Source organism: Polistes dominula, unplaced genomic scaffold, assembly GCF_049000335.1.
Source record: "Polistes dominula isolate Pdom_NZ unplaced genomic scaffold, Pdom_raw_medaka contig_22, whole genome shotgun sequence".
In the NCBI taxonomy this organism is placed as follows: domain Eukaryota; kingdom Metazoa; phylum Arthropoda; class Insecta; order Hymenoptera; family Vespidae; genus Polistes; species Polistes dominula.
In genome coordinates, this window is record NW_028300966.1 from 314,240 (window position 1) to 337,629 (window position 23,390).

The 23,390-nt window shown below is 32.3% G+C and overlaps 5 protein-coding genes across 10 annotated transcripts in view; 3 read left to right on the forward strand and 2 right to left on the reverse strand.

Moving 5' to 3' along the window:
• Positions 1–10,694, forward strand: part of LOC107070625 (uncharacterized) — a 116,718-nt gene extending 106,024 nt beyond the window's left edge. For 4 of the 5 annotated variants that reach the window (XM_089172925.1, XM_089172927.1, XM_089172926.1 and 1 more), the window contains 2 exons: positions 105–3,303; positions 6,255–10,694. In XM_089172925.1, coding sequence (XP_089029051.1) covers positions 105–3,303; positions 6,255–6,325 — 3,270 coding nt within the window. In that variant the 3' untranslated portion in view covers positions 6,326–10,694. The remainder of the gene's footprint in view (positions 1–104; positions 3,304–6,254) is intronic. The other variant, XM_089172929.1, reaches the window with a different exon arrangement.
• A 147-nt stretch (positions 10,695–10,841) lies between these two features.
• LOC107070657 (focadhesin) lies at positions 10,842–15,809 on the forward strand. Its single transcript, XM_015329066.2, has 9 exons — positions 10,842–10,963; positions 11,102–11,259; positions 11,386–11,454; positions 11,529–11,683; positions 11,775–11,969; positions 12,415–12,860; positions 12,939–15,090; positions 15,200–15,515; positions 15,629–15,809. The coding sequence occupies exons 2-9, from the start codon at positions 11,206–11,208 to the stop codon at positions 15,761–15,763; spliced, it is 3,522 nt and encodes a 1,173-aa protein (XP_015184552.1). The 5' UTR covers positions 10,842–10,963; positions 11,102–11,205; the 3' UTR covers positions 15,764–15,809.
• Positions 15,810–16,048: 239 nt separating this feature from the next.
• Positions 16,049–17,181, reverse strand: LOC107070660 (lipid transport auxiliary protein 1). The gene is made up of 4 exons (XM_015329073.2): positions 16,942–17,181; positions 16,709–16,865; positions 16,413–16,632; positions 16,049–16,319 (listed from the first exon to the last, which is right to left on the reverse strand). The coding sequence occupies exons 1-4, from the start codon at positions 17,098–17,100 to the stop codon at positions 16,127–16,129; spliced, it is 729 nt and encodes a 242-aa protein (XP_015184559.1). The 5' UTR covers positions 17,101–17,181; the 3' UTR covers positions 16,049–16,126.
• A 26-nt stretch (positions 17,182–17,207) lies between these two features.
• Positions 17,208–19,489, reverse strand: LOC107070658 (uncharacterized). Its single transcript, XM_015329067.2, has 5 exons — positions 19,351–19,489; positions 18,399–18,584; positions 17,921–18,325; positions 17,671–17,855; positions 17,208–17,566 (listed from the first exon to the last, which is right to left on the reverse strand). Exons 1-5 carry the CDS (start codon positions 19,387–19,389, stop codon positions 17,281–17,283), a joined length of 1,101 nt encoding a protein of 366 aa, XP_015184553.2. The 5' UTR covers positions 19,390–19,489; the 3' UTR covers positions 17,208–17,280.
• imd (death domain-containing immune deficiency protein) lies at positions 18,550–23,245 on the forward strand. Of its 2 annotated transcripts, none has more exons than XM_015329071.2 (4): positions 18,550–19,257; positions 21,580–22,018; positions 22,480–22,811; positions 22,899–23,245. In XM_015329071.2, exons 2-4 carry the CDS (start codon positions 21,601–21,603, stop codon positions 23,034–23,036), a joined length of 888 nt encoding a protein of 295 aa, XP_015184557.1. In that variant the 5' UTR covers positions 18,550–19,257; positions 21,580–21,600; the 3' UTR covers positions 23,037–23,245. The 2 variants fall into 2 exon arrangements, with proteins under 2 accessions (XP_015184557.1, XP_015184556.1); XM_015329070.2 differs by lacking the exon at positions 18,550–19,257 and adding an exon at positions 19,537–19,677.
• The last annotated feature ends 145 nt before the right edge of the window (positions 23,246–23,390 follow it).

Consider the following 23,390-nt stretch of genomic DNA (forward strand, 5'->3'; position numbering starts at 1 on the left):
ACTGTAAACGTAAATTCGAATTAAGCCGGTGTAGGAGGAAGAGAGATGTTCTTTTAAATAACATCTTTACCGATCGTTACTATTTGGGACGTACTCTCTCTGTTGCAGGTGTATTGGTCGTGAACGTAACGTGGCGGGGTAAAACATACGTTGGTACTTTGTTGGATTGCACGCGACATGATTGGGCACCTCCAAGGTTTTGCGATTCACCGACCAGCGATTTGGATGCACGTACACCAAAAGGTCGTGGAAAGCGTGGCCGAGCAGCAGCTAATTCTACACCAGGGAATGATCTGAGTAATTTTACCGAGACAAGAAGCTCAGTACATAGCAAGTTACGAAATGGCGGCGCGAAAGGTAGAAGAGGTGCACAAGGTTCACCAGCGGCGAGTCCAAGTCCAGCTGCCTTTGTGCCACCGAGATCGGATCCGGCTACGAAGAGAAAGTCTCGCGGTCCGGAGGAAGAAGAGAAAAACAAAAGACGGGCACCACCTCCTACGCCTCCGAGTGGTTCACCTCCGGCTAGTCCGGTTCTTTTGGAGTGTCCCGAACCGAATTGTAGTAAAAAGTACAAACACATAAATGGACTGAAATATCATCAGAGTCACGCGCACGGTTCCGCGGACGACGATGATACGAAAGAGGGAATCACCAGCATGTCCGAAAACGACGAGAGCAACATTGAAGCTCCTAGTCCAGCGACGCCGGTAAAATCTCCAGCAGACAAGCCAGAAGGAACCCCTGTCAGAGCGGCGAGTCCACCGGCAACGAGTTTACCACCGGAGACCCCGCCGCCACCACCTCGAGTACCTTCGCCTGGCATAGAGACACCTATGCCAGTTTTAACTTCTGACAAGGCTATCGTCAAACCTGGTGTTTTAAGGTTCGGCCAAGACGATTTACCTGCTCCCACGTCCGCTGTACCACCTTCCTCGCGACAACAAAGTATTCAACAACAGCAGCAACAACAACAGCAACAGCAGCAACAACAACAACAACAACAACAACAACAACAGCAGCAGCAACAGCAGCAGCAGCAACAGCAACAGCAGCAACAACAGCAACAACAACAGCAACAACAGCAGCAGAGTCAAACGTCGTTAACGTCGACGAATCCTCCTGAAAGTCCGAGCCCTCATCCAAGTCAATCTCCCAGGCCTGTGCCTTCGCCACATCCCAGTACAAACATACCACAACCACTCAATATACCTCAACCTCCTCAACCATCTCAAGTTCAACAACATCAGCAACAAAATCCATTACTGCAACAAGCCCAACAATCACTACAAACCGTGCCACCGCCTCAAATGCAACCAAGTCAACAGCAACAGCAACAACAATTACAATCATCTATGCAACAACAATTGCCGCCGGCGCATCAGTTACAACCCGTGCAGCATCCCTTATCCACGCAGTTGGGACAACCAGCGCAAGCGCACATCATTCAACAGTCTAATTTACAGCAACAACAACAAAGTTTGCAAAGTATGGCGAGTCAGCACCCAGGTCTGCAAGGTCTTGCTGGACAAGTATCGCAACAAGCAAGTTTACAAAGTGGACCACCTCCGACTGGACATCCTGGACAAGGTGTACAATCTCATATGCAACAGTATCCAAGCGTTGCATTGCACACGAAGATGCCACAATTCAAAGTAAAGCCTACGGCGGCACTGATGCCAGAGCAAGATAAGAGTAAGGATCCACGAACGTCGAAACCACAAGGCTACAAAAAGAAATCAAAGAAATCACCCGGTGGTAGTCCACATCCTTCGCCTTTGGAAGCGCCGATAGTGGATTCCGCGAGGGAAGACGTTCAAAGTCCGGCCTATTCGGACATATCGGACGACGCGGCGCCTGTTCTCGAGGCAGAACCTGCTGACAAGTCGAAACAGACTCAAGAAAAGGACAACAAGGCTAGTGCGCCGACGCATCTACCTGCTCACTTTGGAATTTATCCGTATTACGGTCAACCTCCTTACTTGGTGCCCAGCGTTCAGGATAGCAAATCGGTCGACCAGAAACCGAGCGATCTCACGCCAAAACAGGAAATGAAACCTTTGAACATACCGCAAATGCCATCAATGGCGAGTTTGCAAAGCGTCGTCTCGGAGAAGGAAAAGAAGGAACTGAGTCAGCCTTTGCCTCAACCTCAACAGCAGCCGCACTATTACGGTGGTTACGGTGGATACATGCCTCCTGGCTATCCGTACCAGCCACCGCAAGCGATTTCGCAGCAACAACAACAACAGCAACAACAACAGCAACAACAGCAAAATCAACAAGTGCAGGAACAAGAGGCGCACGAGCAAAAAGTCAAAATGAAACAAGAACCGCAATCGCAACAATTGAGCTTAAAAGACAAGCAACACGAAAATCATCAAATACTAAAAGAAAGTATCGAGATGAAGAGTCAAATGAGTCCTTATCACGTGTACCATAGCTCGCAAAGTCAAAGAGCGGCACCTCCTCCACCACCTCCTGGTCCTGTGCAAGACGACAGAAGGTATTACCTGTATCCTGGAGAACAGAGACGAAAAGAAGAATCGAGCAAACAAAGTCAACAGACGAAAGCTCCACCGCCGAGTCCAAAGCATCAACCGAAGCAAGAGAAACCGCAAGATTTGGGCAAGAGCGACGATTCTAAGAACAAACAAGAGGGCGTGAAGCCTACCATGGAGACTCAGGGACCACCGCCACCGCCCACGTCGCAATACGCATACATACATCCGGGATACATGCCACCGCAACATTACAGTGCATTACCTTTTGACCCTGGTCATCCAGTTTACAGAGGTCTAAGTCCTATGTTAGTGCCTGGGCCATACTCGAGTAATCCTTACCTACATCAGTTACCACCTAGATATCACGCAACGGCGGAGGATCTCAGTCGTCAACCGGCTGGCAAAGCCCTCGATATAATGGGGCACCACGCAAGTCAGTATTATGCGGCACACAAGATCCACGAACTTCAGGAACGTGCCCTAAAATCGCCAACGCCTAAAACGTCCGCGGCATCGGCCAGTCCGTCCTCGGCCGGACCAACGCCTGCCAGACCGCCTAGCGGACCACCAACTTCTGTAGCGGGCCCAGGTCCACCTCAGGGTCAGGGTCAACAGCCTGGCAAACAACAAGGTCAACCTGGGGGTCAACAACAACAATCTGGGCCGGTTGATACCGGTAGTGGGAATCTTGGAAAGGACAGCAGATCGCCGCCACCTCAGAGACATGTACACACGCACCATCACACCCATGTGGGATTAGGCTACCCCCTGTTAACGGGACAGTACCCCGCTCCTTACGGAGGTAAGCCTCTCGTCAGACCCTGACAGTAAGGCTTCCGGCGATTCGCGGGATAATTAAATGAACGGAAAACGAACTCCAACTCAGATTGGACCAACGAGTCGAACGATCGTCGTATGTTTGATGAGACCGTGCCTCTCTCTTGGTTTAATAGATGAGAAATCTCGAGGAAACTCGAGCGTAAGCATCTTTCTTACTGATAGAACATCTCCTCGAAATATCGTTTTCTCCTTAATAGTAATCATGGCAAGAGTTATGTGAACACAATTGTAAAGACTTGAAAATCTAGCCTAGATTAGACTTGCCTATTTAAGAAAAGCGATCGATTGGAAAAAGAGGATCATCGGAGGGGGCCGGCCGGTAAAAAAGGTTGTTTCGAGTTAACGTTACCGTTCGTCACGCGTTTGCATGTCGCACGTGTTGTGTCCTGCGCTTCGGCGGAATAAACGATTTTCTTCGATCGACAGTGTTAAAGACTTTAATCGTATATCTATTTAATGATAGAAACGAGATTAACGCGCGATCGCTGGAGAAGCGGGTAAAGAGAAAATAAATCTCGGCAGCGTGTGAACCGCACACGCTCCGAGCGCGTGAACCGTGTACACCATATTGGTGCTTCAATGAACACACAATTTTCAAAACAAATTAATCAAGTGAACACGGAGAAAAAGATTCATTATTACATAGTATAAAATAGAATAATAAATAAAATAGAGTATAGAAATAAATTAAATTAAATTTAAAAATTCAATAAATTAAATTAATTTAAATGAAATTAAATTAAATAAAATGAAATGAAATGAAATGAAATGGAATGGAATGAAATGAAATGAAATTAAAAGTAACGAGGAGGACGACGAGGAATGCACGAAAAAAAGAAAAAAGGGAATAAAAAAACAACAGAGCTTTTTTTCTTCTCCTTAAGGAGAGATCAAACGAATATTAATCGCGTATTTGTAGCCTTCGCCGACCTACTATTATTTTGTTACGAAAAATCGATAATAAAAAAAAAACACAATTTTTTCTATAGAAAACAACAAGAAAGAGAAAAGATAAAGGATAAAGGAAAATAAATAATATAAAAAAAAAAATAAAAAAACAGAGAAAAATAAGAAAGAGAGAGCTACTTCGACGTTTTTAAGCGCTCTAACTAGCAAACTTCTTATAAACGTGTATGTAATAGAATTCCATCGACAAAAATTGCAACGATCCTGAACGTGCGTGTGGTCATCATCATTATCATCATTATTATCATCATCATCGTCATCACCATCATCTGCATCTTCATCTTCATCATCATCATCATCATCATCATCATCATCATTGTCGTTTCTCTGGCGATAGCATTTGTTTCTGTCTATTTTTCTCTCTATCTTCTTCCTTTATATTTCGTTTTCTCTTTTTTGTTTTATACGATTTAAAATATATATATATATATAACTTACATACATACAATAATTGCATAGTTAACGGACTGAATATTTTGGAAATATTGGAGTATAAGTGCGGCCGTTATAAGAATGAAACATATATAAAAGCCGTGTACCGTCATAAGGTGCGTAGGTATTAGGTATATAGTTCAGACTGTGATAATTATTTATCGTACTACTTTCCGAAAACCACAAGAAAAATAAGAAAAATCACTTAAAAACTCGTATGATGTAAACTCTTAGTAATTGTCATAATACTAGTAATAATATTAATTGTAATAATAATAATAATAATAATAATAATGATAATAATAATATTATACATAATGATCATAATATTAAAATTAATAATAATAATAATAATAGTAGTATAATATAATAATAATAATATTAATATTAATATTAGATATATAAATGATCGGTAAACGATAGGACAGAGTAGTCCTTAATTTTTCGAACGAAACGTATGACTTGTATATATATATATATATATATATATACAATTATATATATGTATATGCATACATACATATTTCGTTAGACTCTGTAGTCTTCCAGATGAAGCTTATTCTACATCTAGCGCTATCAAACACACATTCAAATTCATTGTATGAATTTTACAGATAGAATACGCGCGCTTACATCGGAAGTTGTGTAAAGCTTTTATGATACCATGCTAATGATGAAGGAAGAATAAAGAATATATATATATATATAAACTATACATATATAAAGAGAGAGAAAAAGAGAGAGAGAGAGAGAGAGAGAAGAGAGAAAAAAGAGACAGCGAAAGTTAATAATAAAAATCCCGCTAATTCAATTGCAATGAGGATAAATTTTCTTGTAAAATCGTTTTGATTGATACAACGCAACGCAATTTTTTTATCACAATTCATATCGAAAATAATATCAGAGCATCGAACTCTCCACGTTGTATGATTAACAACGTTTCGTTTAAATTTGACCAAATCGGATTTTGTTAGGGTTAAATAGAGCTTATCACTGCCAGAGAGAGAGAGAGAAAGAGAGAGAAAGAGAGAGAAAGAGAGGAGGAAGGATTTTTAAAAAACGCGAATGATACACGTGTTGCATCTAACCTTGTAATATTTTTCTGTTGTTTTCTAAACACCACATATAACATACACGTTCCGTAATCTCTCACCTCGTACTTCTCGCAAATAATAATAAACGCTTAAAAATTGGAAATTAAAAAATATCTATATAGTACTCGTATTGTACTCTCCTCCCCATCGTGAATGCTAAAATAAAATGTTTGATTAAATTCATATGTTTTGTAAAGGTAATATCGCAAAGGTCTCTCAACTACTAACGCACAGAACAATTATTCTTGGGCTGGATTGGCAAGAATTGCCAACGAAAAACGCGCGTTAAATAACAAAATTCTTGAGATTGATTGGAGTAGTAGTTATCTCGGTATTAGAAAAATAATTTGTATCAAAATCCCCCCCAAAAAAAAAAATTGGAAAAAATTAATGGCCTGCTGTCTGTCTCTGTGTGTTGCAGCGGCAGTACTAGCGAGTCAGCAGGCCGCCGCGGTAGCTGCCTCGGTGATCTCGCCATTTCCGCCCAAGTGACCCGCGGCCCCCGGTCCCGTACTACCCGGAACCGCCGGAACCAGCTCCGCACAAACTCACCACGCCTCGCATCCGGCTTCGAACGGTGCTGTCGCGGGCAGACAACCCTAAGCAGGAATCCTCTTCTTCTTCTAAGGAATACTCTCTGGAGGATCGCCTTATCCATTTTCTTTCAAGTTCATTTACTTGCTCGCCATCTTACTCTCTTTCTCTTTCTCTTTCTCTTTCTCTTATCTCAATCTCAATCTTTCTCTCTTTCTCTCTCTCTCTCTCTCTCTCTGTTTCTGTTCTATCTCTGTCTCATACCTTGGACGAGCCGTAAAGAGGCTGTTGGTACTTAAATCACGAAGAGAGCCCTGGACAAGCACTTCAGCTACCTTCGAAGAGATCCTCATTGAGAGAGCATCGTCGTCAAAGTCCGACTGAAAAGTAATAGTTAAATCTTGCCGAGAAAAATCATTTCTTTCGTCGAACTATTCTTATCACAAAGTATCGTAAACGAGATTGAAGAAATAAAACAACTTTTTACTGTCTTTCCTTTCTTCATGTTTGTTTTTTTTTTTGTTTTGTTTTTTGTAACTTCGATGCAAGCGCGTGAACCGATTTTTGTGTACATACATATATATATACATAAATAAATACGTACATAGATACAAACATACATACATACATAAATAAATAAATGCATACTTAATGCACATATACATACTATAAATAAAAAATATGAACGTGTAATTTGAGTTCGGTGCGGCCGGATGCAAAACAAACATTTTGCGGTTCATCAAACATTTTCCTTTGTAAATAAATTTGTAAATAAAATATAATTGTAAGCATATTAATCTCGGACAAGCGTCGTCGTATCAATATATATATATATATATATACATATATATAAGATGTAACTGTAAAATATAATATATCATAATAGAGCTTAGTAAAGTTTTTATCTAATAAAAATGAATAAACAATTAATTAACGCGCGAAAATGATGTTTTATTAAATGGCGCTTTAGCTAGCGTGGAGAGACGAGACGAGTTATTTGATTCAATCGACTCACCAAATTATTTACGGTTCGATAAAAGAAATCGTGAATTAAGCTTTTGACAATGCAAGCTATATATATATATATATGTATATATATATATATGAATGTTCTATTCACGTTGGTTCAACAAAGCTTATCTTCGTCCTCGTACAAAGATCGATCCAATGAACCTCGAGGTCAAAAATATAGGAAATGACCAACAATCGTATTTTATCAATACGATTTAAGGTGTATAGAAATATCCAATTGAAAATGGAAAAGCTTTTTCGACCAGCGTGATGGTGGAGGATGAAAGGAAATAAGGAGTAAAAAGAGAGAAGGTTTTAAATCGTGTAAATCGCAAAGAAGAAAAAATCCTTTCAATTGATGATCAATCATGTGAATCGAATCAGTCGAATTTTAATTGAGAATATATATATATATATATATACACTATATATGTAAAAAGAGAAAGAGAGTGAGTACGTAAGAGAAACGAATGAGAGCTGCGAGAAGTAAAGAGAGACATAAAAAAAAAAAACATCTATAAAGATATCTCGTTAGACTGAACAAAACTACTACAAGGATATTTGTTGAGATCCTTTTTTTCGGAGCTGTTCTTGCACGATTGTCGAAAAAGAAAAATTAAAAGAAATATAAAAAAAATGAAGAGGAACAAAAATGAAATGTACATTGAAAAAGAAAAATCCGTTGGTTATACTGTGCGAGTACATCTTCTCACTTATTATGACCTTTTAAACTTAGATTACTAACCATTTACAAAGAAACAATTTTTATTGAACGTAGTTACGTAAGAAAGTTGCAAAAGAAAGTTGAACAAGAGAAGAGAAGAAAAGAAATGAGAGAAATTTTGTGTGTGTTTGTGTGTGTGTGTGTAGAAGAGCATATGTTTAATTGTATAAATAGTAATATTCGTGTGTGTATGTGTGTGCTGACGCGTGTGCATTCATTATTGAAAACGTCAAATTGAATCGGTGTAATTTTAAAACTTGTAAAAAATGGAATGAATGAAAATGCTGACTTTCAATTTTTGTAGGAAATAAAAAAAAAGTGAGAGAGAATGAGAAAAAATGAGAGAGAGAAAGCGAGAGAGAGAGAGAGAGAAAGAAAGAAACGATTGTATGATACCTTGAAAAATTACCTACTAGAAAAATTTTATTACGCGTATTCAAATAAATTTAATTGATTTACATGTTTAACAAGACAATTGTAAGGAATATATATATATACATATATATATATATATATAGTAAAGCAACAAATAGATTTAAAAAAAAAAAGAATGATAATTCTAAATAATTAGAATGACATTAAAAAAATGATTGTAAATTTGAACGTTAGAAAACGCTATTTGTTTACTAAAATAAATGCTAAACAAAGTTGTACTACAGATTATAAAGTAAAAAAAAGATAAGAAGAAAATAGAAGTGCAGCGTCGTTGAAAAAAGATGATAAAGAAAGAAAAGAAAAAAAAAACAAGAAAATAAGAAATGCTATGATGATAACGAAAAAAAAAAAGTAAAAAAATGTATTACATACGTATAATATGGTACACATAAAGTATAAACTATCATAAAATTAGTTTTAGTAACAACTATTACTATTATTATTATTATCTTTTATTATGATTATTAATTATTATATTATTTTATTATTATCATCATCGTCATCGAATAAGATGAAAAGAGTGATGATATCAATTGGGGGACAAAAATAACAACTATTCCTGTTGCCACTGGTATCGGACAACAAAATGTAAATCTAATCGCATAGTGTATTATAAATGCCAAATCAAATCAAAAATAAAGGAAAAGGATAAAAACGTGTTTTTAATCGAAACAAAACAAGTAAAAGCAAAAACAAAAATCAATTCTTTACTAAATGGGGAGAGGAGAGATGTAACAGAAGAGTAGAAATGAAACGAGTTGCCTCAGTTTTAGTGGGGTTACTCATCATCAGCGGAGAAGAAGAAGAAAAAGGGTGGGCTTTAAAAAATAATGCTAAAGCTACGCTGTGATTTTTATAAAAAATATAAAAATAAAAAAGAAAGAAAGAACGAACGAACGAACGAACGAATGAAAATGTCAGAGGCCCGAGAGTACATAATAAAAAATAAAAAAAACAAGAGTCACTCTGTATCATCTCTATTAATGATCTTAAAAAAAAAGGACATTTTTATGAAAATGTGCAGATAGCCTAAGTACCTGGACCCTGCCCTACGTTCTTCGCAAGAATAAACGAAGATAAATAAAAGAAGAAAAAAAAAAAAAGGAAGACAAACTTACGTTCTACCGATTGTGTATAGGCTGTATAATGTATTTGCTTTGAAACAAATTTAATATAGATTGTTAATCGCTAATGATGGGAGAGAAAAAGAAGAAGATGATCGAGGAAAGAAGGAAGAAAAAAGAGAGAAAGAAGATTAAATAAAAGGAGCTGTCTCCAATCGTATAATAACGTTTCCATTCACAAATTTAATCCAATGTCAAGAACAACAACAACAGCAACAATAACAGCAAACAACAAACACAGCCCTCGCAAGTAAAAAGCCTTAATGTACCTAGCGCATTTGCAATTGCATATAACATTACCGGAAGATGTGATAGAAATTTAATCCCACGAAGATGATGACAAAACGTATCAGGATTGCCCACGCACACACAGTTCATCCTCGCCCTCGTCCTCGCCCTCGCCCTCGCGTCTCCCTTTTATCACCCTAATGTCTAATAGAAAACGAATGTAATTAGCAATTGGAGACAATCTCCTGACTTAAGATATAATCTAGCAAGTACTATTTGCCACGACGTAGCATAATTACACATTAAAAAAAGAAATCGTCGAGTGAATAAAAAAAAGAGACAAAGAAAAGAAAAACATTGAAACAAAACAAAATATATATGTATATATATATATATATATTATTATATATATGATGTATATGTGTGGCATATATAATATATAATATATATATAATATATATATATATATATATATATATATATATTTGGACTGAGAAAACACGACACAACTAAACAAAAAGGACCTGTATTCCTCTCGTCTCCTTTTTTTTAGAATGATAAAAATAGTGAGTCGTTACGCGCTTTATATATATTATACATCTCGAATATATGAATATACGAATAACATAAAAACGTACAGAAGCAAATACAGAAATGCAGGCATCTTGTCGTTAAATTGTAAGATATTGTGTTCAAACTCCAGAATGTACTCTGATTCCCTTCCCCAGACTACTATATATTAAATATATTGTGCACTATGCTCCAACTTGTCCATACAAATAAATATATGAAAAAATCTCAATAATGTTTTTATTACCGGGCGTGGCAGATTTAAATGTATATAAATTCTTTTTTGATAAATTAATAGTTGAAATATTACTAACAAAAATGATAATATTTATTAAATAAACGTTTTTGCATATGATTGTCAGAATAATTTGTACTTTGTTAGTTAGTACAGGCTTTCTTTTGACTCACTCGATTCTTACGACGCATGCGCATTATTCAAACTGTCATGTGTAGTTGCGCAGAAATATATTTAACTAAAATATATTATAATAATATATAATTGAGGTAAGTTTGATAAATATAAGAATGTAGATAAAGTTGAAAGAAGAATGTTTTTATACTTGGAAAATTGACATGTTCGACTCTCAATAAAATAATGTAAAATACAATCTATTTTCGTTAATATTATACTTTAAAATATAGGTTATATAGGCATTCTAAAGAGAGTTATGAACAACGATCGGAAACGTTAATATATCTTAAATACTTTTTTAAAATATAATAGAAGAACGTTAATTTGCTAAAATATGGATGTAATTGAATATAAATTAGCCTCAAAAAATCCTGTTTTAGTATCACATGTAAGTATTTTTATTAATTGATTAACCTCACAATTTTGACAAGACTGTTATGGTGAACCTTATGAAAGTACACGTGTGTATAAATGTATGTAAAAATGATTTACACCATTCTTTGTTATCCTATAGGGAGTATCTAAACTTTATGAAATAATCAAAAATAAGTACAAAGATGGAAAAGTTAATGATGTTTTAAAGGTTAGGAAAACATTTTACAGTTTACAAGGAACTACTTTATTTATTATAGTATATATTTGTGTATATTATTGTAGATACCAGAATTTAAATTTCTTACGTCAAAACTTGAAAGCGAAGATAAATTACTTACTTCGTCTGTATGTCAAGCATTAGTGAGACTTGTAGAAAATGAAGTAATATCTATTACTATGGCTCTCTGTACTTTGATATCATATATTTCTTCTACAAAGTATGTACAAATTTATGTCATATAAAATATAAATATAAATATATATATATATACATATATGTGTGTATAATAATAATTTTATCATTTCTAGCAATTATGTTGCCATTACTGTAAGCATAAGTCATTTACTGATATTGGATTTTAAACTTAATGCTACTGAAGATAAGTGTTCATATGCATCGTTAATGCCTCAGTTTCCATTTATCACTATTTTAAAAGAAGATAGAAATTCTTGGCACGCAGTGTTAGATCAAATGCATTTTATAATGAACCATCCTGATGAACAGTGTGTGCTGTATTATATATATTAATATTATTGATATGATAACAGTTATATACAAGGTGTTTCATAAATGCATGTCTACTTCAGAGGGTAAATCTACGCATTAAAACAAGTAAAAAATGTTCTCAATGCCTGCCTCAGCACAAGCTGCTTTATACCTCACATGTAGTAGTGTCACTGCACCTTATATGTGTAAGTAAATAAAGTTAATGATGTACAAGAAAGGATACAATATGGACTTGAGACTATATATACTAGCATTTCTGGTAATCAGAGGCAGGCACTTCGAACATTTTCATTAATCATCTATAAATCAAAAACTAAGGTATCATTACTTATATGTTCATTTGACTTTTTTTACTTGGTTTAGATTGGTACTTATTAATACCTTCTGAAGTATTAACATGCATTTAATGAAACATTTTGTATAAGATATTATTTATTTTAGGATAAAGAAGAATAGTATACAAATATTAAGACCGGTCTTTCTATTTATTTTATGCAACCCTTCTTCAACTTTATCAGATGGTTGCAAAAAAAAAACTTGGCAATTAATTGAATTGAGTAATGCTTTAGAATTGCAGATCGAAATTCTATTATGGCTTCGTACAAATGATATAGATAATTGTTTGGAAACGTATTATACAATTTCTGGATTTGCAATAGCATCTCTATCCAAAAATGACAAAGATACTTGTATAGCCTTACTTCCATTATTGTCATCTGTATGTATATGGTTTCTTGAACATGGTTTCGATCCTATTGCAAATCTTGACACAATATCTACTATTATAAATAAATATAATAATTTATCGGGAAATATTATATTGGCATTAATATCCGAAATGATTGTGATATGTCCTGTATTTTACTTAACTAATGTTTTACAACTATGTAAGTATACGTTAATAATAATTAATTCAATATTTGTTTTAACATGTAACTTATAATATTTTTGAAATTTAATTACAGGTGAACTTGTATTGAATAAAATGTCATGCAATATAACATTGATGTATGTGATAATAGCATCTATATTGAAGTGGATGCCTTATCCTTCTGTATTGTCTGCTGAAGCATTAACTAAAGCTCATACTATAATAAATAAAGCTCTTACTGAAGTAAAATGGACAAAAGAAGCCAACAATTCCTACCCAGAAGGAATATTCGCTAAATTACTTCATTTTGATGCATACGTTCAATTTTACACAGAAAGTGTCGAATTGTTAAATACAGTAACAGATAAGAATATTTTATCATGGTTAAAAATGTTATCAAAAAGTCCAATTGATTTACGTTTTAAATATAGATTAATACTTTCTGGTTTGTTTTTACAAAGTAAGAATGTTATTATAACAATAGCCATTGGTGATATACTTATGCAAATCACTAAAGAAATAATCGTTTTTGCATCTCACATGTTACCACTGATCATGCATAAATTATCAAAATCTCGTGATCCTGAAGAGTTGAAATACTTACTTTTTATATTACCGGAATTAGTAACAACAAAAGAAAATGTAGTATTTATAAATAAGACATTGCAAACATTATTTAATACTGAAGGACCATTAAAATATTATGCTCTCAAACTCTACTCAACGATGAACGATAGAGATCCACGCTGTTATCAATATCTTTCATCAGCACTTATTAAAACATTACAAACTGATAAATCGTGGTATGCTGATCTAGCTTGTGCTGAAGTGATCAAGCACATTTGCGAAGAACGGCCAGAATGTGCTGAAGAACTTGTTCCACTTATATCACAAATATTAAATAAGTGTGTGGATAAAAATGGTAGTATTGCAACAGCGCTTGCACTTAAAAGTATTTCTGCTCTTTGCAGTTCTTCTGTTATTCACTTTTCCTCTGTTTGGAAAGTTATAGCACCAAAAATGAGAAAAGAAAAACGTACAATTGTTATAAAAACCTTATGTGAATTCTTTGGGGATATTCCATCTTTTACAAATAAAGGTAGTTACTTAGATGAGACTTTGATTAACGATATACTAAAGATATTATGGTCATATGTTATTCAAAATGATCCAGAGATAAGTGAAGCTGCACTTAAGGCAATAGCTTCCTATCGATTGGAAGATATTACATTAGAAACTTTACCGGATGATTTTAAATCTGATATTGCTACATCAACTTCGACTGATACAGAATCAAAAGATATATTTCAGCATATACCAGGCACGTGCTGGATCAAAATGTTAGAGAAAGTCAATAAAATGACTTTGAATGCAGCTGGTAATATTTTAATTTCATTTATAACACGCGAAGTTTCAAATTTTCGATCTGGAATATATAATTGGCCATATGGAGAGCCAAATGATTTCAAATACTTACCAGAAAGAAGTATAATAAGAACAGTCGGCGAATATATAAGACGTGTAGATAGAACTCAATCTATCAATGAAAATGTCGTTTTAGAATGTTTACGAATACTTGCATTCAAATATCCGAAGCCTTTGCCAAATGTAAATTGGAATTTTTTACATAACATTTCTGAAATATCTCATAAAGCTAAAGAATACTGTCTCGCTATTGCATGTCATCATTCAGTCATATCATTGAGTGCCAGAAACTTTGTTGAACAACATTTATTAATGTATGATTTTAATGAAAATCTACAAGAATTATTAGAAAGTAAAGAACATGAGATATTATATTCAAATCTAGAGATTCTCTGTGAAGCTATGCAAATACAAAAAATGAAGCCATTGTTAGATACGACATTGTCACATGTTATGGCAAATTTATCAAGTGATGATGATACAAATGTAATTTTATTCAAGAATATTATGCAATCTTATGCTAATGCTTTAAAAAATGAAACAATAAATGATGCTATTCGATCAGTGCTTTCTACTACTTTAGATAATCTTTTAGATCAAGTAGACTTAACGCAAGATCATTATAAACCTTATATTTCTGCAGTATTAGCATTACCAGTTGAACACATCGAGAGAATGACATCGCCTAATATATGGTGGGAAACACCAGTTACAAAACTGAAAAATGCTATAACTATTAGGGCAGAATTATCTATAAATAGCATTCAAATGCCTTTGAATTGGATGAACGAATTAATTAATCTAATTGCAACTATGCCCAGGTAAGGAAAAATATAAGTAAACGTCATAATGAATCACAATGAATTTATGAGCACTGCTATAATTCTAATAATGTTCTGTTAAGAAAATAAAAATCTTATATATTTGCAGTGTACAATTATATTTGTTACAAGAAGTTCGAAGAGTGCCAACTGAATTGCGATCTAAAATATATACAGTTGATTGGGCTATCGATTTTATAAATCGTATTCAAGCACTTATACCAGAAATATCTGAATACAGTCAAAAAATAATATTTTATTGTGATATTTTTTTCATTTCTATTATTTATTTATCTGGAATGGATTGCATAATATTAGATACAAATTCTATTATATCTTCACAACAAGTTAGAACAAGATTATTTCCACAAGCTATTGCTAGGCTTGCTGATTTACAACATTGGAAAAATCATATGATTCCTCAGGTAATCTTTAACAACTAGATATTTTCTATTATAGCAGACATATACAATTATACATGTGAATAACTTTTAATTGATACTACATTAAGAGTAATTTTGAATAATATTTTTCTCAGGTAATGGAGTGGTTACATCAAATGAGAAAATGTCCTATACCGGAACTCTATAAATCTACATTTCATAATTCATTAATCTCCTTAAAACATCATCCTCATTACAATAAAAAGTGGTTTACTTATTTAGCAGAGTAAACGATCTACAAGATTTCAATGTATAAATATACAATGATACAATTAATTTACTTTTTAAACATTCAATTCTATATGATAAACACACACATTTCTAATAAATATCAAAAAGGGCAGTTTTTTATATATAAAAATTAGAACTATCTAATTCTAAATTTCTAGCTATATAATATTCACCTTACAATACTCATTTGATAAGCAGCTATAAATATATATCTATATTTTTATATGAATATATGGACAAAAATATAAAAAAAAAAAGACTTAAATCAGATAAATATTATATGTACACACACATATATATATATATATATTATATACACATTGAACTCGTCACATATGTTGTATGTGACGATTCTCATAATGCTAAACAGATGTTTCACTATTATCCAGTGCCATTACTGTTAATGTGCTTGGTCTTGACCCGGTTAACACCTGATCCTCAGGTAAACGCATTCTTGGTTCTAATATACTTCTTTTAGTTTCTACGTTCTTCTTTATTGGTGTACGACTTGGACTAGATTTTTTACTACTTGGATAAGACTTCAAAAGGCGAGCTCTAAAAACCATAAATAATCAATACCACCACAGGACTATAATGGAAACCATTGATTTGTTACTTTATTCAACATATTAATAATAATGTACTTACGCATCCATTAATTTAAGAAACAAACGTGTATATACTTGATATTCTTCGTCCCCAAATTCTGTTGGATCATGTTTAGCATGTTCATATAAATCACAAAATTGATGAATCAAACGTTGACCACTTCCATTTAATGGTGTAGCAAGTGTCGATAATAAATACGCTCTTAAATTTTCAAATGGATGCCTTTTTAAACAACTATCATATTTTGTTATTTCAGCTTCTATATTAATAAAAATATTCAATAAAATATATATATATATATATATGCATTTTCAATAATTATTAAATATACATACCTAAGGTTTTAATATCGTCTACAGCTTTCAGTCTAAAATAATGTGGCGGAACTTGACTGCCAGGAGTTAAAATATATCTGGAGTCACTTATAAGTTGTGGTTCATATTGAATTCTTGGTATCACCTCTATTCGTCTTTCAATTTCTCTTTTTAACGACTATAATATACTTACATTAATTTAAATTTGTACTTTGATAAAAATCAAATAATTATAACCTTAAAATTACGCATACCTTTTTAGCATCGTGTCCAATAGGAATATGTGGTCCACGTCGTGAACGTAAAGCAAATCTCATTATTTGACGTTTTGCAAAAATGAATAATAACAATATTGTTAATACTCCAGCAGCTATAAATATTACTATAGTTACACCTGACAATTCTTCAGCCATGCTTGTACTGTATTACTATATATATAGCAAACCATTGCTACATATATATATATATATAGGGTCTAGATAATAAAGTATAGGCATATAGATATACGATAATCACAATATAAAAATAATAATACAACTTTTATAATATAAATTTTATATAATACAAAAATGATTTGACAGATTATAATTTAATTACATTTTTCTTAAAATATTTTCAATAGGCCTTTTTAAAAAGGTTTCATTGACTTCAATTATTTCTCTCAGTAAATCTTTCTGTTCTTCCGATGTAATTGTATTTGCTTTTAAAAAAGACAAAAGTAATTTGCTAAATTTCATATTTTTCGAAAAAAGAATTGCTTTTTCTAATAATAGTCTTATTAATTTATCAAATATCATTTGGTCTACTTTTACAGATAACAATGTTTCTAAAATAGATATATGCCACTCTTTTAATTCCTTTGTGTTTTCTACATATTCTCTGAACATAGAAAAATAATATTAATGAATATAGAAAAATAAGTTGTCATATTTGTTTAATATAGTATTTCAACACATATTTTGGAATGAAATGAAATTACTTACAAAATAAGAACAGATCTTTTCACAGGTTGAAAAGCACTAACGATAAAATTAATAATCGATGAATCTTTTAAATCAATATTTAAAATAGGTATGAAAATAAATTTTATAACTTCATCTGGAAATTTGTCAACGCATTCACCAATACCAGATGTGATTAATCTTGATGATCCTTCTAGTTGAATTATCTGAATAAAAATATAAGAATTACAAATTGTATTTTTGTTAAAGAATAATAAATAAAAACCAATACCTTTGGTAATAACACATAAGTACATATGAGACCCATATATTTAATTCCATCTTCTAGATTAATATCTTTGATCGACAAACACAAATTGTAAATACCTTTAATACTTAATTTTTCACCTAAATCTGTGAAAACTTTGATTAGATCATTATTCGATAGATTTTCTAAATGAACAAAGTCCAATATTCCATTATTTCGTTCTAATCCCTCATACAAAACTTCAATAATATCACATATTTTTAAAACGACATCATCTTTATCTTCAGTATCTTCTTTAATATGATTTTTTGTAACTTGAGTAAAATAAAATTGAGTCGAGGGTAATTGGGTGGCATTCATAATATCCATTGATTCCTTGATATCCATTGCATCAGATTCCTCAGTATCCGTGTCTCCATTATCTGTTTTCTATATGATTATAATTATAAATAAATAAATATGGCGATCATTATTTACAAAATAAAAATTAAAAGATTCTTACCTTGTTTCTTATCACTGTCCACCTATAATCAGCTTTACAAATGTCATCTTTTAACGCATTTTTAATAGTTTCAAGTTTCATTAAAGCACGTTCAGATATCGCATAATTTCCAAAAGAATTTTGTTCTTCCATAATTTCCAACGATGATAGATTCGCATTAAAATGATGATTTATCAAGCATTTTTCCTAAGACAATTTAATATTCATTTTCAAAGAAAAAAAAAAAAAAAGGAAAATAATAATTGAAATGACATAACGATTCGCGCCAGAAAAAATGATGAAAGTGATTGGGGGAAATACGGGAAAAGCCGAGGATGTTGCGCATGCGTAATAACTTCGTATATAATCGTCAATTTCCGTCAGATCAACCAGTCATTCGTTCGAAGAACTACTTTGCGCGGGAAGTTTCACCTAATACAAAATAAATTATAACGATGAAGACTAATTAAATCTTGTGACATTTTTCTCTCCTTGTTTAGAATGCACTTGTAAAGAAAAGGAAAGATGTGAATTTTAAATTTGTAACAATTGACAAAAAATCTACATTGCAAGCATATCTCCTAGTTAAAAGTGAAACGGTGTATATAGTGCTGTTCGTTTATGACCAGTTGACATCCACATGGAGGGAGATTCTCCTTTGATTTTCATTGGCTAAAATAGATAACTGTTCCCCCGCCTTTTCTTGATAACTCTGACGTTATTTTCTTGATTAATAGAAAGGCTCATAACTATTAATTGGATGCATAATAAAGAAAGAAACAACAGAACTCGTTGAAACAGAGTAGGAAAGAAGTTTAAACACTGATGCAGATTGCTTTTATTCTGTGTGGACCTTGAGAAACATCCAAAATGTGAATAGGTAGAATGAACATATCATTTTTCATGCCACTGTGCCACCTCAAAGAACAAACAGGAAAAAAGAACTATACTATTTATTAAACATGCTACGTACCAAAGTGTTTTTCATCCCTCCTTCTTTTTCTTTTTCCATTCTTTTTAGATTTGTCTCGCTTGCGTGCGCGTGACGTTTAGTAGCTCAGTCGCAACTGATCGCAGTGGTTCGTCACGTTAAATTCATGATTATAAAGACGTCATCATTTTGTTGAAAGTTCTACGACTGGACAGTACATTGTGTAGCTCTTCTATATTTATTTGAGATATACCTTTCAAAAAAGAAGTACGATTTATTGATAAACAATTGATCTATCTTTCCTTTTCACGTGTCAACAATTAATAATATACAAATTCAAGATTGTTTTCAAAATCTCGTGATAATAAGGTAAGTGCAGATGTAAAGTACATTGTTATTAGTTGACAATTTAAATGAAAAGCTGCTTGATTTATTCACAATTCTTAAATTACGACGCCGTATTTATCATTTTAGATAAGTAATCATGTCGTGTTTTTTATTTTCTGTAAAAAAGAAAAAAGCGCCAACGAAGTAAACACATTCATTGTCTTTTCATCATTTTCTATTAGATACATAAGATAATATATAGATATTAGGAATCATTTATTATAATTTAATCATATTCCATGAATTAATTGAATAAAATACAAATCCTTAGTTACAAATAAAAAATGCATTATTTTCATTCCTCTTAGATTTCAAGGAAATTCTTTATCAAGTAAACATTAAATATGATTTATCGATGAAGATGTTCAACTGTACTCAGAAATATTTACTTACTTACATTGAGAAATGCAGTTTGCAACATGCATAGAATCGAAGAACAGATACGTTTACTCACTACTGTATTTTTGTGATGACTTTTGAAAGTAGAATTTGCATATCGGTGTGTGTGTGTGTGTGTATGCAATGATGAAACCAAACAAAGTATCAAAATTAATCAAGATTATGTCACATGTTGGAATAGATTAAAAAAAATGAAAGATAAAAGGACATACTCTCTCGTCATATCATTTTATATTATTATCATAAAAACACTGTATAAAAATGTAAAAAAAAAAAAAAAACACAAAAGATATCTATACAGTGTGTACGTTGAAGATGTTACGAACGATTGTTGTATTTGTAAATGAATTTTCCTCTGCAAAGTTTCATTATAAGAAGAACGTTTTTGTGAATATTATTTTTCCGCGTTTGTGGTAAACCAAATAAAATGGATAATGATCAAAAATAAAGGCCTTGATCGAAAATAATCTGCAAATGGAGATTATCGTAGAAATGCTTGAAATATTTCAATGAAGTATTTCTAATCGATTACATAATCAATTTGGATATGTAAATTTGTACGATGTTAAACAAATGAAATAATATTTTGATGAATATATTATTAATAAATAAATTCAAAGATTAGTATACTTTACAGTAAAATATTCTTTCTAAGAAGATATCCATTAATCATTTTCATTTTCATTTTTTCTGTTTTTTTTTTTTTTTTTTTTTTTTTTATAACGAAGATTTATCTCGAAGATTTATCTACAAGAAGAACATTTGTTCAAAATATCACGAGTTAATTAAATGTTTAGATAATTCATTTCAATTTCTTATGATCTAATAAGAATAATGAAGTTATTATATTTACAAGATTAAAATTACATTATTAATAAGAAATTGTAAGAACGAAAAGGAAAGATTAAAAGAGACAACCATCGCGTCTTTTGTTTCGTCTGTTTTAACATACTTATTATTTTGATTAGCACTACTGCTAATGGTTACCGGTTTTACCATTGGAAAACCCAGATCACGCGAGGTCGTTTGGTTTATCATTTTACATTTACTTATTTCAAGTATTATGTGCCTTTGTCAGTGAACCGTTTCTCTTTATGATGATCTGTTTTTTACATTGAATCAGCATATAGTGCATAGATCACCATTTGTATTTCATTTATTTCTACTCATGTTGTTGAAATTCATCTTAAGTGTTCGAACTTATCGTATCCCTTCTCCCCCTTTTTGTTTTTTTTATACCGGATACATATAAAAGATAGAAAGAGAATACTTCAGTTGATCGATTTTATCATTTGATAAAAATTCAAAATGAGTATCTACTTCATGAATTGGTTCGTTTTAATTATGTAGATATTTTTAAAACGATAAAGGTGTCACGTATATTCCTATTTATAGTTTTACAAATAAATATTTCATTTACTATACATGTAACATTACAATACTTGAAAAAATAAAGAGTAAACAAGTTGTTGTTAATCTCAACAGGATATCAAGTTTTCCTCGAGAATGCCGATACTTTCCGATTTCTCTCGACGATTTCAATTATTGACGACCGATGCAAAACCTGATCCACCACGTGTACCTATTCAAGATTATACGAATAATTTGCAACAAAATAATGAAGAGGAAAAGAAGAGAAAATTTTCTATAAGACAATTAATATCAAAGAAAAATAATTGTGAACAAAGTAATATTGCAACACCATTGCAACGACAAAAATCAGCACCGAGTGGTGATGGTGATGGTGATGGTGGTGGTGTTACTACACCTTTTACTACTTCCGATTTTTCTCCTAAAAAACCAAAAAATCTTGATAACGATGACAACGACATAGACAAGGAGGATCTACCTTCAACAAATACTTTTAGGGAATATAAAAAACCAAATGTTAAAACGAAAACGAAGTCTCGTACAACGAAACCTTGTAAGTATACCGAGTATAGGTGGCTTCATTTAGTTATTGTACAATACAACTGAAATAAGTCAAGTTGATTAATATTTGCGGTTCTTTGAAATGATAACATATTTCTTAAGAATATGCTAATGAATGATTAGAAAGTAGATGGGATCGTTCTAAATAATTCATGAGATAAATATGATAATATGTCGGTCATCAAGAATTAGATTATATATTGATGGATGTGCAAGTTGTGTTAAACGTTTCAGCAAGTCATGATATATGTATTTGATAAAAGCTCGAACGAATATCCATACTTTTATTTAGACTATCGATAAGACTAACAGCAGAATATCCTGATAATATAATCCTTTAATCATGCAAACAAAACTGACAATGGTATTAGCAACGAAATGTATATATATATATATATTTTAAAAATATGTATCATAGAAAATGTATATTTTTTTTTGTCTTTTTATTTACAGCACAATCAGCAAACGTCGTCAATTACAATATTGTTAATTCGAATGGAGTGAAAATTGGAGCAAGGACAAGTTATATTTGTAATATCAACAATTTTACAACAGATAAATCTGTCCCAATGGATACTACTAATTGTTCAAAACCTAAATCAAGATTAATGCCGGAAAATGTTGAATCGTTGACTAGGTGTGAAGATGAAATTACATTTGATGATATGTTTATAATAAAAACTCATATTGGTCATGGTTGGAAAGATGTTGCTAGGAGACTTTCTTATTCAGATGGTCAGATTGAACAGTTTGAAGAGAATTATCGACATAAAGGTGTAGACGAGGTAATTCATTATTCATTTTGTACAATGTATTGATTTTACTTTTCAAATTCTTATACTTTAATAAATATCAATTTATATTTATTTCAGATAATGTATCAGTTGCTTTTAGATTGGAAACAGGCTAACACGAAAGATGCACAAATTGGAAATTTAATAGATGTTTTATGGTTTTGTCAAGAGTATGATTGTGCGGAACGAGTAGCCAATTCTCGTACAAAATTATAACAACAAAGTGATATGTGCGTGTGATATTTATAATATAAATGCAATATCGAATAAGATTAAATTTACTTATGTAGTATATTTTTATATTAACTTACAATACGTCAGTAATATTAATCTGACATAATGGACAAAGTTCCATCATAATGGAAAATCTGTATTTTATTACCGACTGTACAATATATGCCGCCATCTAGCGGCAATAACTGTTACTTTATCTTACCGACTGATAAAAGATGTACCGCCATCTAGCAATACTGGCTATTACTTCATCTACATTACAAGTGATTTTTTTTATGATAATTTCCAACAAATTATTTGATTTAATAGAGTCATTTTAAACAATTGCATACAAAT

Bases quoted from the DNA above. Each gene is read 5' to 3' on its own strand.
- LOC107070660 (XM_015329073.2), bottom strand. From the start codon at position 17,100: ATGGCTGAAGAATTGTCAGGTGTAACTATAGTAATATTTATAGCTGCT. The intron at 16,866-16,941 runs GTATGCGTAATT...AGTATATTATAG, and splicing joins TTGGACACGATGCTAAAAAG to TCGTTAAAAAGAGAAATTGA. The intron at 16,633-16,708 runs GTATGTATATTT...TTATTAATATAG, and splicing joins AGACGATATTAAAACCTTAG to AAGCTGAAATAACAAAATAT.
- LOC107070657 (XM_015329066.2), top strand. From the start codon at position 11,206: ATGGATGTAATTGAATATAAATTAGCCTCAAAAAATCCTGTTTTAGTA. The intron at 11,684-11,774 runs GTATGTACAAAT...TATCATTTCTAG, and splicing joins TCATATATTTCTTCTACAAA to CAATTATGTTGCCATTACTG. The intron at 11,970-12,414 runs GTGTGTGCTGTA...TATTTATTTTAG, and splicing joins ATGAACCATCCTGATGAACA to GATAAAGAAGAATAGTATAC.
- imd (XM_015329071.2), top strand. From the start codon at position 21,601: ATGCCGATACTTTCCGATTTCTCTCGACGATTTCAATTATTGACGACC. The intron at 22,019-22,479 runs GTAAGTATACCG...TTTTATTTACAG, and splicing joins GTCTCGTACAACGAAACCTT to CACAATCAGCAAACGTCGTC. The intron at 22,812-22,898 runs GTAATTCATTAT...TATTTATTTCAG, and splicing joins GACATAAAGGTGTAGACGAG to ATAATGTATCAGTTGCTTTT.
- LOC107070658 (XM_015329067.2), bottom strand. From the start codon at position 19,389: ATGGAAAAAGAAAAAGAAGGAGGGATGAAAAACACTTTG. The intron at 17,856-17,920 runs GTATTGGTTTTT...ATTTTTATTCAG, and splicing joins CTTATGTGTTATTACCAAAG to ATAATTCAACTAGAAGGATC. The intron at 17,567-17,670 runs GTAAGTAATTTC...TTCTATGTTCAG, and splicing joins AAAAGATCTGTTCTTATTTT to AGAATATGTAGAAAACACAA.